The sequence below is a fragment of the Emys orbicularis genome, chromosome 6 (assembly GCF_028017835.1).
Source record: "Emys orbicularis isolate rEmyOrb1 chromosome 6, rEmyOrb1.hap1, whole genome shotgun sequence".
NCBI classification, from domain to species: domain Eukaryota; kingdom Metazoa; phylum Chordata; order Testudines; family Emydidae; genus Emys; species Emys orbicularis.
The window spans coordinates 87,624,088-87,641,687 of NC_088688.1; the positions used below are offsets into that span (position 1 = coordinate 87,624,088).

Sequence of the window (17,600 nt, forward strand, 5' to 3'; positions counted from 1 at the left end):
AAAATAATATTGATATATTATATGATTTTCCATGCCATAAAGTATTAATTAAATACAATCCGCCTTTTCTCCCTTTCTAATGTCATGCAGTAACTTCTATATCCCTTATATCATTTTAGTGGTATGATCTATGGTACCCATGTGTGATGCAAATGAGTAGTCATAGGACTATTAATATGGTTAATGTTGAGCATGTTGGTAAGTGTTTACAGGATCAGGGTCTTAGAGTTTAATAAGTTGTATTATTTTCACACCATATTATTGATCTGAGGTGTTTTACATAATATTTGGGGGCCAATGAATCTCACCTTATCTTTACCAGTATAACAAATGTAGAAAAATAATTTAATATTGTAAAATCATATTTTCAAAATTGTTCTTATAAATGCAATAAAAATATTACTTTAGTTACCTCTTTGAGGGTACGTCTGTACTACCCACCAGATCGGCGGGTAGAGTTCGATGTAACTGGGATCGATTTATCACGTCTCGTCTGGACACGATAAATCGATCCACGAATCGACACCCGTACTCCACCTCGGCAGGAGGAGTAAGCGGCATCGACGGGGGAGCTGTGGCAGTCAACTCGCCACCGTGAGGATGGCCAGGTAAGTTGAACTAAGATACTTCTTAGTTCGAACCACCCCGCTAGTGTAGCCCAGGCCTAGGTAGTATTTCTGATACTCTCCTTTGCTCACCATATAGTATTGGTGAACTTTAACCAGAAACTGGTCTTTATCTCACCGGCTATAGCAGAACTATCACTCTTCTGTAATATGTCATCCTCATGATGTTACTACTCTTTATTACATGTTTATCCCACATTCACACTTACACAGTTTAGGATGATTTTAATTAAATGGCTTCAAGTTTCAATTAGTATTTTTAGATTAAAAGTTGATTTAATAAATGAAAATTATTCATATGCAAAACTAAATCATTCTACAGTATGTACACTTACAGAATTATGTATAACAGATTACAAAACAAGCAAAACAAATATCATAACCAGCAAAATCATCATACTTATAGAACTAAGGCATTTGCATTACATAAAAAAAAAATTCATTGTTATACCAACAAAAATATTGTAATTCAGAACTATCAATATTAGTCAAAGTGCTTGGTTTTTAAATATTTTCATGATGTTTTATTCATTCAAACTTCTTCCCAGAGATTATTTTTCTTTAAAGTCCTATTAAGCCATTGCCAAACTATTATTTAAAAATTGCTTACCGCAAAAATTCCAGTCACCTGTGTACTAATATTTGTGATCATTTCAATGCTTGTAATATAATTGAAAAAAGCAACAGTATTTTAAACGACTCCATACTGAGTGTCTACTTGCTGGAATTTATTTAAACTGAAAAACCAGAGAAGGACCTTTCTGAACAGCAGAAAGTAAAAACATCACCCGTAAACAATGTATTTAAATCTACCATTAAGAACTATTGCAAACAATTGAATTAGTCATTTGGTCTTTAAAATATAATAGATCACATGCATTTTCTAAAGCATTAACACTTCCACTGTTTGCACAGGAACAAATCTTTTTTCAGCTGAACCACAACAGAATATAAACCAGATACTGTTTAAGGCCCCTATCCTGCAAACACATATCTGCTTAACTTTACTACTGTAACCCCATTGATTGCAATAGTACTATTCACAGTCATGAAGTACAGCACATGTATAAGTGTTTGCACGATGAGGGCCTTAGCCGTGTATAATTTAGTGCTTGTTGCTGTTGACTTGAAAATAAATATGTTAATTTAAAAAGTGAAATTTCATCTGATGAAAACTATTTAGTCCTTGCAATTTTGTCTGTAGTTGTTGAAAGCAAGTATGGTAACAAATAAGAAATTCTGTGATCATTATTTAAGAGCTGCTTATGACTTTCCATGATATCAATGTTTTCCATTCACATAGACAAAAATAGAGTTTTTCTGGTATCCCTCAGTGTCTTAGAGATTTCTGATCTTCAGAGCTGGAGACTAAATGATACCTTTGTAGTATAGCAAGGCATAGTTTCTGTAAAAGGAGAAAAAATATACTATTTAAAATTTCAGCTTCTACTGGTCTGTGTTATGCAGAATGTCAATCTAGATTATCATAACTGGCCTTAAAATTGAAACTGTGCATCTGCAAAGGTGAATATATTTTGTGCCTGTCTGACTTCACAGGATTAGCACTTATGGGTAGAAACAATTTTTAAATATATATTTATTGATTTGCAGTTCACTTTTACCAAAAAAACCAACAAAACACCATAGTGTTTTGAATAATAATAATAATAATTTATTTAAATTTGCACAAAAATAAATGAGTATATATCCAATGCCCCGGGCTCCCAGGACAATTTTTAAAGACTACATTCATTAAAAAAAAATCTGTCAATTATCCCAGATCAAACCAAATAACCCAGGAACACCACAAATGAATGGACTTCCTCACATATGACATCCCCACCAGTCATGCAAATAGAACACCATCACTACACACTTGTTTTGTACACATCTTCAAGACCTTTAAGGCCAAATTCTGATCTGACATTTTTTGTTTATTTTCCCTCCATGGTGGTACTACTAAGGGAGCAGAGGGGGTGACCCAGCTCTAAAGTATAATTCCAAGTTCAGTGTGGGCCTGTTCTCTAATCAGGGCCTCTTGGCATAATAATAACCATAATTAGGGCCCTACCAAATTCACGACCATGAAAAATGCGTCACAGACCGTGAAATCTGGTCTCCCCCCATGAAATCTGGTCTTTTGTGTGCTTTTAACCTATACTATACAGATTTCACAGGGGAGACCAGCGTTTCTCAAATTGGGGTTCCTGACCCAAAAGGGAGTTGCAGGGGGGGAATCACAAGGTTATTTTAGGGGGGTTATGGTATTCCCACCCTTACTTCTGCGCTGCTTTCAGATCTGGGCGGCTGGAGAACAGCAGCTGTTAGCCGGGCACCAGCTCTGAAGGCAGTGCAATACCGTACCATGCCACCCTTACTTCTGCGCTGCTATCTTCAGAGCTGGGCGGCCGGAGAGTGGTGGCCACTGATTGAGGGCACATCTCTACAGGCAGCAGTGCAGAAGTAAGGGTGGCAATATCATACCATGCCATCCTTACTTCTGCGCTGCTGCTGGCGGTGGCTCTGCCTTCAGAGCTGAGCTCCCAGCCAGCAGCCACCCCTTTCCAGATGCCCAGCTCTGAAGGCAGCGCTGCTGCCAGCAGCAGCACAGAAGTAAATGTAGCAGTACCGCAACCCCTGCCCTACAATAACCTTGCGACCCCCACACAACTCCTTTATGAGTCAGGACCCCTACAATTACAACACAGTGAAATTTCAAATTTAAGTAGCTGAAATCATGAAATTTACGATTTTTAAAATCCTATCACCAAAATGGACCATGAATTTGGTAGCGCCCTAACCATAACGAATTTTGACCCCTCCACAAAGTTTGTATATGTTTGTTCAGATCCAGGGCTCGGATTCTGGCATCTCTCATCAAAACATATCTGAAAGCTCATCTTATTTTGAAAAAAAGACAAAGAACTTTCCCCCTCCTCCAATAGCATATAGAACTTTTACAGCTTTTAAAATTGCTTGTTTCATGTGCTCTTACATACGATTGTGCTCTTACACTAGTCTTCACTTTTTTATAAAGATTCAGGATATTGTTGATCTCTCTGTATAACCCAAGCATATTATTTTGATGTGGCCAGGAAATCTTTATGAAATCTACATTTATATCAGAAATAATGGGAGATGTACTAAAAATTTAGTGCATATACCTCTTTCTTTTATGTCCGCAATGTAGGCTTTCATAAATTCTTTCTCAAATTGCTCTCGATCACGTTGACTTTCTACGATGTCTTCAGTATCGTGATACAAGAATGTTTCAAGAGGATTATCCTTAAGGCTTATAAATCTGTAGAAAAAGAAATATTAACATGAAAGGATAACTTCTTAACATGAACAGCCAAATGTAGTTTGCTATATGTCAAATATTGATTATATTAAAAATAAATCCCTCTTCTGAAATTACAAACAGTTTGAATTGATTAGCTCTATGAATTATATTTACTAACTTGTTTTGTTTGGGTGTATCCCACACACAGTCCATGCATGTGACCAACAGGCCTGTCAGTTTTATAAGCCAGTCAACATTACTTAAAAGTGGCAACTCGCAGGCAGAGGGGGAGTTGTGAAGAATCACTATGCTTAAGTAATTGAACAAAAGTGTTTTATGGTCTTTCTATTATGGAGCAAGTAAATATTTTAGGTAGCAATGTCTTTACACTCTGTTCTCCCTAATACAATTCAGTACGTCCATACTGCAATATTTTTTTCGGTAGGAACAGAGTTTTAGCATTTTGGGGCATCTGTACATATCACACTTCACAACATCTGACCAGCTGTACCATAATTCTACAGCAACTCCTGATCAGAACAAAAAACTTCAACATAGACCCCATCCTATCCAGGTTTCACAGCATTCCAGGATTTAGTCAGAATTCCTTAGTTGATGATGCACACCCTTGGGAGTTACAGTTACTTCCCAACATCCATTACAACAGAGAAGTTCAATCTGCGTCCCCTTTTTGTCATGTTTGTAAATATACTAAACCAATACTTTGAAAATGAAAATCACATGGTTGCACAAACGGCTCAGTAATTCCATGCACAAAGTATGTGTACATCATTCTGAAAATTATGGGAACATCTCTTTAAAGCAACAAAAAGAAATTAATCAGTGAAATTTCAACTATCAAAAAGAAAAAATATCACTCCAATTAATCATATGGCATAGTAACACTACCAGGAACTGCTCTGTCATATTCAAATGACTTCAGGTCCTAAATCCTGAGTGTCAAATCAAAACATGGGATTATCATAGTTACAAATGGGAAAGACTTAGGAGTCCATCAATCTGCATCTATAGGATATAGTCTCTCAACCAAGAATATACACATTATTAAACTGACACAAACACTGAATGTTGAGAGGCAATAAAGTCTCAGTAAAAGTACAAAAGCACTCCTTGGTAGCAGGTGAAATATCAGGAACCCTGAGGTATACTTGTATAATTCACCACTGGACTTCAGTGATTTCATTGCCCTTAAAGAGTGGTTCTCATGTAAATGAGGTCAGAATTTTGCCCCAGGTTTGGTGGAAGTTGCACAGGTAACAACATACCCAGCCCAGCAAGCATGAATGCAGAATTCAATAAAAGGAAAGGAAAAGAGAATTGTAAAACTGTTTTTGAGGACCATTACTGCACTGGGTCACTTACCTTTCTACTTTTGAGCATATTCATTTCTCCCTAACTATAACTTACTTTAAACCTGTGGGTGATTCACAAACGTCTGTGGGTATCTCGACCAGATCATCACCACTAACCACCAGCAAGCTGAGTTTTGGCATATTGAGCAAAGCTCGTGGAAGATAAGTCAACTTGTTTTTCTGCAGGAGAAATGTCTGCAGTTCATCGAGCCTAAGGAAGCGTAACAGAGAAATGTGGCTTAAAAATACAATATATTTTAAAGATTTTTTTATTATATATGTGTATCTATTCAAACACCAACTGTTAATTTCTTCCTCTGGGAAAGAAGTATGAAAATATTCACATGAACTATATGCTTTTCCTTATGCTGTTTTGTATTTTCACAGAACACTCCAATGACTTCAATGGGAAGTTTCATACATGGTTTGACAATATAGATGCTAATAATACACCCGTGAGAAGAACTAAAAGTTGTGAAATCAGAAGCTAGAGCAGCAGTGTGCACTTTCGTGGTACAGTGAAGGTGTGTGCACACGATGCCATGCAACACAACGTGATGCAAAGTTCTCATGTACCTCGTTCTGTCAGAAAGTCATCAAAATATAGGTGGGAACAAAAATATATATGGGGACTACTTGTAAGAATCATGTGACCAGGATTTGGCCTTTATTTTGTTCCCCAAAATATAGGTGGGAACAAAATATATATGGGAACTCTTACAAGTATGACTGAAATCAATATAAAGGACCTAATCTTGTGGTTTAGGAAGTAGGCTTCTTTCATTTGTTTTGTGTCCCCTTATCCTTTCTTCACACAATAGTAAATTTGGGGCTGAACATTTGGTCTTGAGAGTGAATGTGGGGGCCAGAACTATAAAACCTGAGGTACTACTGTTTTTCTCATTAACCCCGTATAGGTGCTGGTTCTACTTCTAGAATAGTGATGCAGCTGTATTGCATGAGAGACATTTCCTTTGAGTTCTAGAAGGTGCGGCAAGTGATGCTTCAGCACATTAGACAGTGTTGCCAACTCTCATGATTTGTATTGTGAACCTCATGATATTTGGTGTTTCTCTTATATAAAGAGTAAAAGTTTTTAGTCCTCATCCTTGCAGAGAAAAGATTGAAGCAAGAGCACTCTAAAATCTCAGAAACCAGAAGGTTAATAAAAAGAACCAAAAATGTACATATTTAAATATACATTATTTTTAATCCAATCTTTTGATTTGGAGGGGCCTAGCTGAGAGTTTTAATATTTGGAGTTAGCAATGCTAGGTTATCAGCTGGATGAAACTTTGTAATGAGTTGGGTTAAAACCCCATTGATGTTGATAGGCGTGAACTCACCCTTCAGTTATCATAACTGTAAACATATGTCCCATCTGAGACCAAAGGTGTGTATGAACTCACTCAGGAGCTTATGGGCTGAGTATTGCTTTGGGTAGGGAGAGGTGTATGACAAACAGATACTGAGGTCACAGGCAAGAACAGAGAGAAAGAAGCAAAGGAAATGAAGCAAGAAAGCCAAGCCGTAGCACATGAGCCCAGTGTGACCCTGGAAAAAGCAAGAGAGAGAGTGAAACCAGATATTGTAGGGATAACAGAAACATAGTGGAATAGTAGTCATGGCTAGATTATAGATATTGAAGGGTATTTGCTGTTCAGGAAAGAAAAAAAGGGTAAAAATAGTAGAGTAGCATTGTATATTAATGATGAGGTATACTTTAAAGAAATTAGAAGTGATGGAATGGATAAAATGGAATCTATTTGGTTGAAAATCACTTTGGGGAAGAAAGCTAACTAATACTCCACTGGGATAGTGGATAGGGTATGCTACAGCCCCCCAGGATCTGATCTGGATATGGATAGAGACCTCTTTAATATTTTTAATGAAATAAATACTACTTGGAATTGTGTGATTATGGGAGACTTTAATTTCTTCGATATCCATTGGAGGACAAGTGCTACTAATAATGGTAGGGCCCAGATATTCCTGGATGTGATAGCTGACAGATTTCTTCCATCAAAGTCACCGAACCAGCAACAGGTGATGCCATTTTATATTTAGTATTAGTAAGTACCAAGAACCTCACAGAAGAATTGGTTGTAGAGGACAATTTTGATTCAAGTGATCATGAGCTAATTCAGTTTAAACTAAATGGAAAGATAAAAATAGGTATGTAACTAGGATCCTTGATTTCAAAAGGGCAAACTTAAAAAACTTATGGGAGGTATATAGGGAAGTGGACTGAACTGAAGAACAAAAGGATCTGAATGAGGAAGAGGCTTGTAATTCGTTTAAGTCAAAGTTGCATAAGCTATCTGGAGCCAGCATCCCAAGCAAGGGGGGAGGGAAATTGTAGGGAAGGGTTGCAGACCGAACTAGATGAACAGGTTATTAAGAGAAAGCAGAAATCCTAAAAGGAATGGAAGATGGTATGGATCAACAAGGAATACTACCTCTTGGAGGTCAGAAGATGTAGGGGGGGAAAGTGAGAACTGCCAAAAGCAAAGCAGAGTTGCACCTTGCAAAAGGAAATTAAAACCGATTAGACCCAAGGTTCTTTAGCCATATAAATAAAAAGAAAAGAAAAAAAGAAAAAGTGGGACTGCTAAGCTCTGAGGATGGGGTGGAGATCAAAGATAATATAGGCAAGGCTCAACACCTAAATGAATATTTTCCCTCAGCTTTTAATAAGGGTAATGAGGGGCTTTGGGATACTGCTAGGGTGGCTAATGGAAATGAGGATATGGAAGTAGAAAATACCACATGGGAGGTGGAAGTCAAACTCAAACAGCTTACTGGCCAAACTGGGGAACCAAATAATCTCCATCCAAGAATATTACAGGAACTGGGACATGAAATTTCAAGCCCAATAGCAAGGATTTGTAATGATTTTGTAGGGAGGAGGGTGGAAATTTAAAATTCATACAGATTAGTTTGCTTACCTACTGATGTTTACCAGGCTCGATAGCCACATTCAGCATGCTTTGGCTTGACCTTTCGCCCCACCTCATATTCCTTTCTGTGTAGCTGTACAGTTGCTGCCCCTTCAGTTGCAAGTTTGCTGCTTCTATCTCCACACAGAACATTATGTTGTTCAGGAATAAGACAGGAAGAGCAACTAGCTAACCACAAAACAGGGAAACTGACTACACACCATGTGGTCAACACACTAGAAAATTGAGGAAAATATATTTTGTTCTCCAATATCTTTCAGTAATGAAAATGGTAGGCTTGACTTGTAAAATACTAGATACATTTGCAGGTGGAAATGGAGTTTTCCAGTGATGGTGTCCCTTTCAAACAATAATTAGTAAATTAAAATTTGCTGGTTACTGTCATGTTACATTCTAAACAAATTTTCTAGTTCATGAGCCTATTTATGAAATGTAAGGAACTACCTGTCTATATCTTGTGGGAGATCTTTCAGTTTGTTGTTGCTAATATCCAGCCAGTGCAAACTTGACATCCGGAGTATACAAATTGGAATAGTGGGGAACTTGTTTGCTGACACATCCACAAATGTGACTTGTTTCAAGTTACTTAGCTGGAAAGAAACAATGCAGCATTTTAGGTACATTCTACAGAATGTTTTATGAGCAATCATTAAACTCTTCAAATAAATATTATTGCTTCTCCAGATCACTTTGAGTACTGAGGATTGCATAATGTTTCTGATTTGTACTCGGCTTTATGCCACACACATCACAGCCATCATTGTTCAGGTAGAGGGATACCAGACATAACTCCCTCCAGAACTTTTCAACACCTCTAAATTCACCAGAGAGACCTCTAAAATGACATGAAGTATTATTTCCCCTTTTAAAAAGCCTGGAGTCTGGGAAAACAGCAACTGGGACAAAGTATTGACCCTGGTCTTTCCCCAAAATGGTACAGAAAACTAACAACCAGTAAATAAAACTGTTTTGATAACTAATAGACTTAGTTATTACACACTATATATATATACTAAAAAGTCATTTTTAAAAACATCATGGAGGTTTTATCAATATATCATCTATTTACTTTAAATAGACTTCTTTGACTATACACTCATGTAATGCATTGAAAATGTTTAGCTAAAAGACCACTTGAGAATTGCAACTTTACCAGTTCACGTCAGCCTAGAATACGATCCAATATTTTGTTAACTAAAGCTGTTTAAAAATACATTTTCTGTGTCCCAAACTAAATATATATATAAAAAATGCACTAAATCCTTTTATTTGAAGACCTGTCAAAGGAATTACATTTTTAAATAATAAACTGCTAGTGTATCCAAGGTTAACTACAAATGTAAAGTAGACCAGTTTAAGAATTAAATGTGTTAAATGAAGGGCTCTGTGTACTAAATCAATTCTTTATAGTAGGGCTATCAATTAATCGCAGTAAGTAAACTCACACAATTAACTCAAACAAATTAATCGCGATTTAAAAAATTAATCGTGATTAATCGCAGTTTTAAATCACACTGTTAAACAATAGAATACCAATTGAAATTTATTAAATTTTTTGGATGTTTCTTTACATTTTCAATTATATTGATTTTGATTACAACACAGAATACAAAGTGTACAGTGCTCACTTTATAATATTTTTATTACAAATATTTGCACTGTAAAAAAGATAAAAGAAATAGAATTTTTCAATTCACCTCATACAAATACTGTAGTGCAATCTCTTTGTCATGAAAGTGCAACTTACAAATGTAGATTTTTTTTGTTACATAACTGCACTCAAAAACAAAACAATGCAAAACTTTGGAGCCTACAAGTCCACTCAGTTCTACTTCTTGTTCAGCCAATCATTAAGACAAACAAGTTTGTTTACATTTACAGGAGATAATGTTGCCCACTTCTTATTTACAATGTCACCAGAAAGTGAGCAAAGGAGTTCGCATGGGACTTTTGTAGCCGGCATTGCAAGGTATTTACATGCCAGATAGGCTAAACATTCGTATGCCCCTTCATGCTTCAGCCACCATTCCAGAGGACATGCCTCCATGCTGATGATGCTCATTAAAAAAATATTGCGTTAATTATACTTGTGACTGAACTCCTTGGGGGAGAATTGTACGTCTCCGGCTCTGTTTTACTCGCATTCTGCCATATATTTCATGTTATAGCACTCTCGGATGATGATCCAGCACATGTTGTTCATTTTAAAAACACTTTCGCTACAAATTTGACAAAACGCAAAGAAGGTACCAATGTGAGATTTCTAAAGATAGCTACAGTACTCGACCCAAGGTTTAAGAATCTGAAGTGCCTTCCAAAATCTGAGAGTGATGAGGTGTGGCGCATGCTTTCAGAAGTCTTAAAAGAGCAACACTCCGATGCGGAAACTACAGAACCCGAACCACCAAAAAAGAAAATCAACCTTCTGCTGGTGGCATCTGACTCAAATGATGAAAATGAACATGCGTCGGTCCGCACTGCTTTGGGTTGTTATCAAGCAGAACCCGTCATCAGCATGGACGCATGTCCTCTGAAATGGTGGTTGAAGCATGAAGGGACATATGAATCTTTAGCGCATCTGGCATGTAAACAACAGCTACAACAGTGCATAGGCGCCAACTCCGTGGGTGCTCCGGGCCTGGAGCACCCAAGGAAAAAAATTGGTGGGTGCTCAGCACCCATCGGCAGCTCCTCGTGGCCCTGCCCCCCTGCTTCAGCTCACCTCCGCCTCCTCCGCGAGCATGCCGCCGCATCCTGCTTCTCCCCCCCTCCCTCCCAGGGCTTTTGCCACAAAACAGCTGATTCGCGGGGCAGGGAGGGAAGGGGGAGGAGGGGGAACGCGGCGCGCTGGGGGAAGAGGTGGGGCCGGGGTGGGGATTTGGGGAAGGGATCCAATAGGGGCAGGGAGGGGGCGGAGTTAGGACAGGAACTTTGGGGATGGGGTTGGAATGGGGGCGGGGACGGGGTGGAGTCGGGGGGGGCAAGGGCGGGCGGCGTGGGCAACAGTGCCATGCGAATGCCTGTTCTCACTTTCAGGTAACACTGTAAACAAGAAGCGGGCAGCATTATCTCCTGAAAATTTAAACAAATTTGTTTGTCTAAGCGATTGGCTGAACAAGAAATAGGACTGAGTGGACTTGTAGGCTCTAAAGTTTTATGTTGTTTTATTTTTGAATGCAGGTTTTTTTGTACATAATTCTACATTTGTAAGTTCAACTTTCATGATAAAGAGACTGCACTACAGTACTTGTATTAGGTGAATTGAAAAATACTATAGCTTGTGTTTTTTACAGTGAAAATATTTGTAATCAAAAATAAATATTAAATGAGCACTGTATACTTTATATTCTGTGTTGTAATTGAAATCAATATATTTGAAAATGTAGAAAACATCCAAAAATATTTAAATTATATTGTATTCTATTATTGTTTAACAGTGCAATTAATCACAATTAGTTTTTTAATCGCTTGACAGCCCTAATTTACAGTACTAGTGTTCATGAAACTATGCAGACATCTTAAGTGACTGTCAAAGCAGATAACAAAAAAAGAAATATTTTAAGAGTGGAAATTAACTTTTAAGCAGGTATATGAGATGATAACCTACTCCAGTCCTGAAGTGAGATGTGCATAGGACTTCACCAATACTTGAACTAAGGCATTTTAGAATGCAGGGGAAATTTTCTAAACAAACAGTATAAACAAGTGAAAGTATGATTTTTAAAATTATTTCATTTGTAATAATGCAGGGTGTTATTAGTGACATTGGTAAGGGAATTTTCTTTTTCAGGATGAGATCCTGGCTCTACTGAAGTGAATGGCAAAATTTTTATTAATTTAAATGGAGGCAGAATTTCACCCTTAATATTTAACTTCACACTGCTCCTTTAAAATGTTCATATTCCCAGTGTGATGCTGTGTCAAAGTTCTAGCTTCCTTTCAGATACAACCTGATATTGCTGCCAGCTTTCCAAGAACAGGCTTTAGAACTTGAGGGAACCTATTCAAAGAGCTTTATTGAAGAATATTGGATTACATAGGATACTATTAAATTCAGCCTTCAGAATCAAGATAGAGGCGCAGAATCAAGATAGAGGCACAGAGGCTCTCAAAGTCAAGATACAAGTTAAAAGTCTGCCTGCTCCCACTTTACAGCTGCTTTCAGGAAGCATCAAAGTGGAAACCCTTCACAAGTGAGTCAAAGCTTTCAGGAAAACATTTTAAAGAGTGATGTGTCTCATTTCCAAACCGCGTCTCATTTCATTTTCCAAAAGCACGCAGTTCAAGTTTCTCTCAACTCAAAAAAATTAAATTGTTAAAAGTGTGTCTCTGCTTCTGACATAGAAAGCATAAATGGATCTGACACAGAGTCTAGCAAGGACAGGGTTAAAACAGAACCCCAAACAACCAGATGCCAATGCAAAGGTTGCAAACTCTCCTCAAGTAACAAGATCCCTGGTCTCTCACTTCCAACAGGACCTACCTGACATCACCCCTTTCACAAGCTGCCAAACATTTCAGTTTTCCCAGACAACTGCCACACTGCAACAGTTCTGTAATGTTAATACTACATTCCACGGCAAACAGAAATTTCTGCCCAGCGTAAATCGGAAAACATATAAAAACAAAGTGTTTTACTGAATTAGATGTTAAAAGGAACATCAATACTGCATGACTGCATGTTATAAGAATAGCTATTTTTCCATTTATTATATGCTATTGACAAATGATCTTTTTAATATTTAATTTTGTATTTCTTCAGAGTTTATAATCCCACAAAAATGAATTTGCCACAGAAATATGATTGTCTTGATACAACACTTTGGTTTGGCATGCCTCACAATATATGGGGCTCTAATTATATTGTGTAGGCTACAAGCCCTCATTGCTCTTTCTTTTAGGGAAATAGTTAACAAAATCTATCTGGTTTCTACACCGTGTTCCAGCAAAATGGAGTTTTGATTTAATCTGTCACTGAAATGCTACCAACAAACCCCTGGGGAATATGACACACTGGAAATTATGGCAGCTACATATTATATTTACTAAAGAAAATCCTATATATATTTATTTCCTTTTGAAAGACTAATGGATTTTTGCACCTCCTATAACATTTCATTTATAAACAAGCCTGCCAACCTTATCATTTTTACTTAAGCGGTTTATTTTTGCTATTTAACTTGGTTATCTGACTTTGAATCAGTCAGAATATAGGCTTTATGCAAGCTCCATTTTAAACACTAGGTACATTTGACAGTCTAACTACCTGGCCACAGTTATTGCGGTCCTTTCTGTTAATCATAATGGTCATCTTTATTTGACAAACTACCCATATTGCTTCTTATCTTAATAATTTTGCTTTTAAAGAAAATAGTTGTTGCAGCATTCCAGAGCTCCACTGCTTTTCTTTTCTCTGACAGTTAAAGTTTCAGTTGAGAGAAAAGGACACTATGTCCCTGAGTTGAATGAGTTGTTTGATTAATGGGTGTGTTTTTATTTCTGCTTTATTTTTGTCATTGAAAGGGATTTACTGATAAGGTCTGTTGCTTGTGGTTTTAGTATGAGCTGCCCATTGCAAGGCATCAGCAAATGCAAAGATCTGAAATTACAACACTAAATTAGATACAAATATTCTGTGGCAGAAACAATCTGACTAAAACCAACATAAGCCAGGAAATACAGAGAATTAGCACAGCTACGCTCAACTGCTTTCAGTTCTGTCCAAACAATTGGTGACCTAACACACGAGGAGCCCAATTTTGCAAGAAAATCCTGGCCCCATTGAAGTCAACATGAGTTTGGCATCATTGATTTTAATGAGGCCAGGATGTCACCCAACCTCTCCTGCCAGGTTTGGATGGCACTCAACACCTTGCAGGAGGCACTCAGTAACTTCCAGGACTGGGACACATCTGTGCTGCAATACGGATGACAAGAGAACTACTCAGGTCAATTCTTTAGCTTTAACTCTTAGCTAACTAGCTCTTGTCAATTTAAACTACACCCTTAACATTTCTTTCGTATGTATTTTTAAAAAATTATTATTATTATTACCATCAAGGTTTTTTGCAGAAGAGTACAGCAGTTAGCAGGGAGTTGGTAACAAGAAGTATACCCTATTCTCCACCAGAGACAGGATGCTAGATGAAACTGCGGCAAAACCATTCCTAGGGTTAGAGCCTGTGATTTCATCAACCCAGGATCTTGACAGTAACATAAAGAAACTCACCCCAAAGTCTTAACATGGGGGCAGGTTCCTAACTAGACGACAGAATTCTGGTAATTGAAGAATGTTAAATTGGTCCCAAAAGAAGATTTTCAGAGGCATTGGACACCCTTATCTTGTACCACTGGAGTCAGTCAGTGCAGCACCTCTGAAAATCAGGCCACATTTATTTTGATGCCTAATTCTGGATTTAGGAGTTTAACTTTAGGCACCCAAGTTTTAAAATGTTGGCCCTATTTCCTTTGACCCTTTTATCTTTAAAAAATTACATATACTTAAAGAAAACAGTGATGAAGTAAAATGTCTCGTGTGATTTGAGACGCAAGCAAAAATGCCAACTATTTCAAAGAATGAGTAAACTGGCTGCATATAAAATACTAATTATTACTGTAACATTGGGAAATGACCTACAGTAGACTGTAAAAGTGGCATCAGGACCACGTTGGGGGTGAGAAGAAAGACAACCATGTACTCATTGTTGTTATTATTTATTTGTATAGCTGTAGCACCTGGAGAACCCAGCCACACTGTGCTAGGTACTGTGCGCACACTGTATAATAAAATGATGGTCTCTGCTCCAGTGTTAGTTCTGTAGCTCTAGCAAGACCAATCCTTCTCCCGTTGAGTATGTCTGCAGTGCAATCAGTGGTGTGACAACAGCATGTATAGACATACCCGAACTAGCTTTGATCGAACTAGCTTGAACAACAATAGCAGTGAAGTTGCAGCAGCATAGGTGGCAGCACAGACTAGCCCTCAAGTACTCACCGTCCCAAGCAGGCTTGCACTGCTATTGCTACACAAGCTAGCTAGATCAGAGCTAGCACAGGTCTGTCTACAGGTGCTGTAGTCATACCTCTGATCACAATGTAGACAAACTCAATAGCAAAACTACCACTGACACTAAAGGCAGCAGGATTACTAGACTATACAAGCAAAGAGCCATGATGTGTGGAAGTGTTTTAACTGGTTTTACATTTTTCCTTTATTCCATTGACTCCTGTACTTTTGTTTCATCCCTTGATCAACATACATGATTGAAGAACTGCATGGTAATAACAAAAGCACTATGCTGCATAAAGACCTGATCCAGCAAGAAAAGCACACACTTACATTTAAGCATGTAAATCCATTTCAGTCAATGGGACTACAAAGGTGCTTAAAATTAAGCATGTGCTTAAGTGCTTTGCTGGATTGGGGCCATATAAACGGCAAATATCCCAAAGGGTTACTTCCTGTTGATTAGAGTTATAAATTATAAATCATCATACTGCTAGTACTCCAACCACATGTAATCCACATATCAATGCAATTTGCCAATACAAAATAGCTCTGTTTTCTAGATCTCCAAATCAGATAGCATAGGAACATGAGGGGGTGAAAATCTAGCCACACACCACTGAAGTCAATAGCAAAACTCCCACTTACTTACCTGGACCTAGAAAGTCACACCAAGGGCTTACTTTTCATATTCTTTAATTAAAAACACTAGTTAGAAAAGCCCTGTCAATAGTATTGCATATTATTTGACCTCTCAGTAATGTTCTGATGGTAAATATCTTTTGATTTTCAAAGATCTCTTTTAAAATATATTCTGCTCCATCACCAATAAATGAAAAAAAATGTATGTCTACTTTTATAACAGAACAGGTACAAATATACCATTTTGTTATGCTCCCTCTACACACTGCAGCAGCAATTAATGGAGAAATACTATTAGAGTGACACAGACGTAATGATATAAACACACAAACAAAAACATTTTGGCATGACCAGGCACTATATCTACTAAAGTTGTCATTTTGTTTGTTAAAAATGGTCATATTCGTTTTAGATCTTACAGAAACACACAGTAAATCAATCAATATTTGCCAAAGGGAGAATGAAAAAAAAAATCAGTAGAGAAGTAAATTTTATTTTCAAGCAGCTAGAAAAAGTATTATAAACCAAGAAGATGACAAATGCATTAAGAACTGTAAAGCACTGGTTGACAGTTTTCTTTTAGGTTGGTAAACTAGTAACGACTCACTTTAGAAGATATACAGAGGACATTTAAAGAGACAGTATCAGTACAATAGAATGTTGTCATAGGATAATATTGGCGGATGCTAAAAAAAAAATCAAGAAAAGATGAGATATAAATGTTAAGGCAAAGCTGAAAGGCACTGATCCTGTGCCTCAGTACTGTTACAGTTGCTGACTGATATACAGTAGATATATTTGGTCTGATGGATATTGGTGCGGTGCAGTGACAATGGCTGACTGTACCACTATGGAATTGTTGATTCTGATTAACTAAGAAACCAGGCTTTTGGGGTGCTTCAGCCAATCAGAGTTCAGCTGTTCTATAAAAGTAAAGGTCTTTGTTTTAAAGAATAAATTGTTTTTATTAATGAATCATAGTTTAAAACAAAACTTTTAGAGGCTAAATTCAGGAACAGTCCCCCTATTTTTAGGAGCTGAGAATAGAGGAATAAAAATGGTCTTGTAGTTACAGAACAGGACTAGAAGTTAAAAGCTTTGGGTTCTATTCCTAAGTGTCAGACTTCCTGTGTCATACTGAGAATCAATCACTCTCGGCCTCAGTATTCTTATCTGTAGAAATGGTAGTGATAATACTTTCTCTATACCTCACCATGGCTTTGTCAACCTTAGTTCACTAGCCTTTGGGAGGTCCTTATCTACTATGTTGATGAGCACCACAGACATGGTCTATAAATAATAATTAGGAAAGCAGGCAAAAGTACTCCCACTCAGTCTTTGGTGGAAAAGCCTCCACAATTAGGCTTGGGCTTGCTGCTTCCTAAGCTAACACTTTCATAGCCAAAATCCCAAGATTCAATGGAGTCACACCAGGGATAACCCTGTCCCACGCTTTAACAGATCAGGTGTAAAACTCAGCTGACCCTGTCCACATCAGTGGATGACCTTTTCAGTGCTGCCTGAAAGTCTATTATCAAATATGGCTCATTTTCTTAATATAGGTAGATCCACAGAATCTGCCTTTGGGTATGACACATTTCATGAGCCTACAACTGGGCACAATTTCAACAATTCACCTGGCAATTCAAAGTCTTGTCCCCTGCCAGGATTTCAGCAGTCTCCCTCCTTCACCCACGCAGAGTGCTCTCA

The 17,600-nt window shown here is 37.6% G+C and overlaps 1 protein-coding gene across 1 annotated transcript in view; it reads right to left on the bottom strand.

The window, feature by feature from the left end:
* Positions 1–1,981: 1,981 nt before the first annotated feature.
* Positions 1,982–17,600, bottom strand: part of LRRC2 (leucine rich repeat containing 2) — a 70,580-nt gene continuing 54,961 nt past the window's right edge. The window contains exons 5-8 of the mRNA XM_065406877.1: positions 8,687–8,832; positions 5,338–5,493; positions 3,791–3,927; positions 1,982–2,031 (exon numbers count right to left, since the gene is read on the bottom strand). Of these exons, the coding sequence (XP_065262949.1) occupies positions 1,982–2,031; positions 3,791–3,927; positions 5,338–5,493; positions 8,687–8,832 (489 nt within the window). The remainder of the gene's footprint in view (positions 2,032–3,790; positions 3,928–5,337; positions 5,494–8,686; positions 8,833–17,600) is intronic.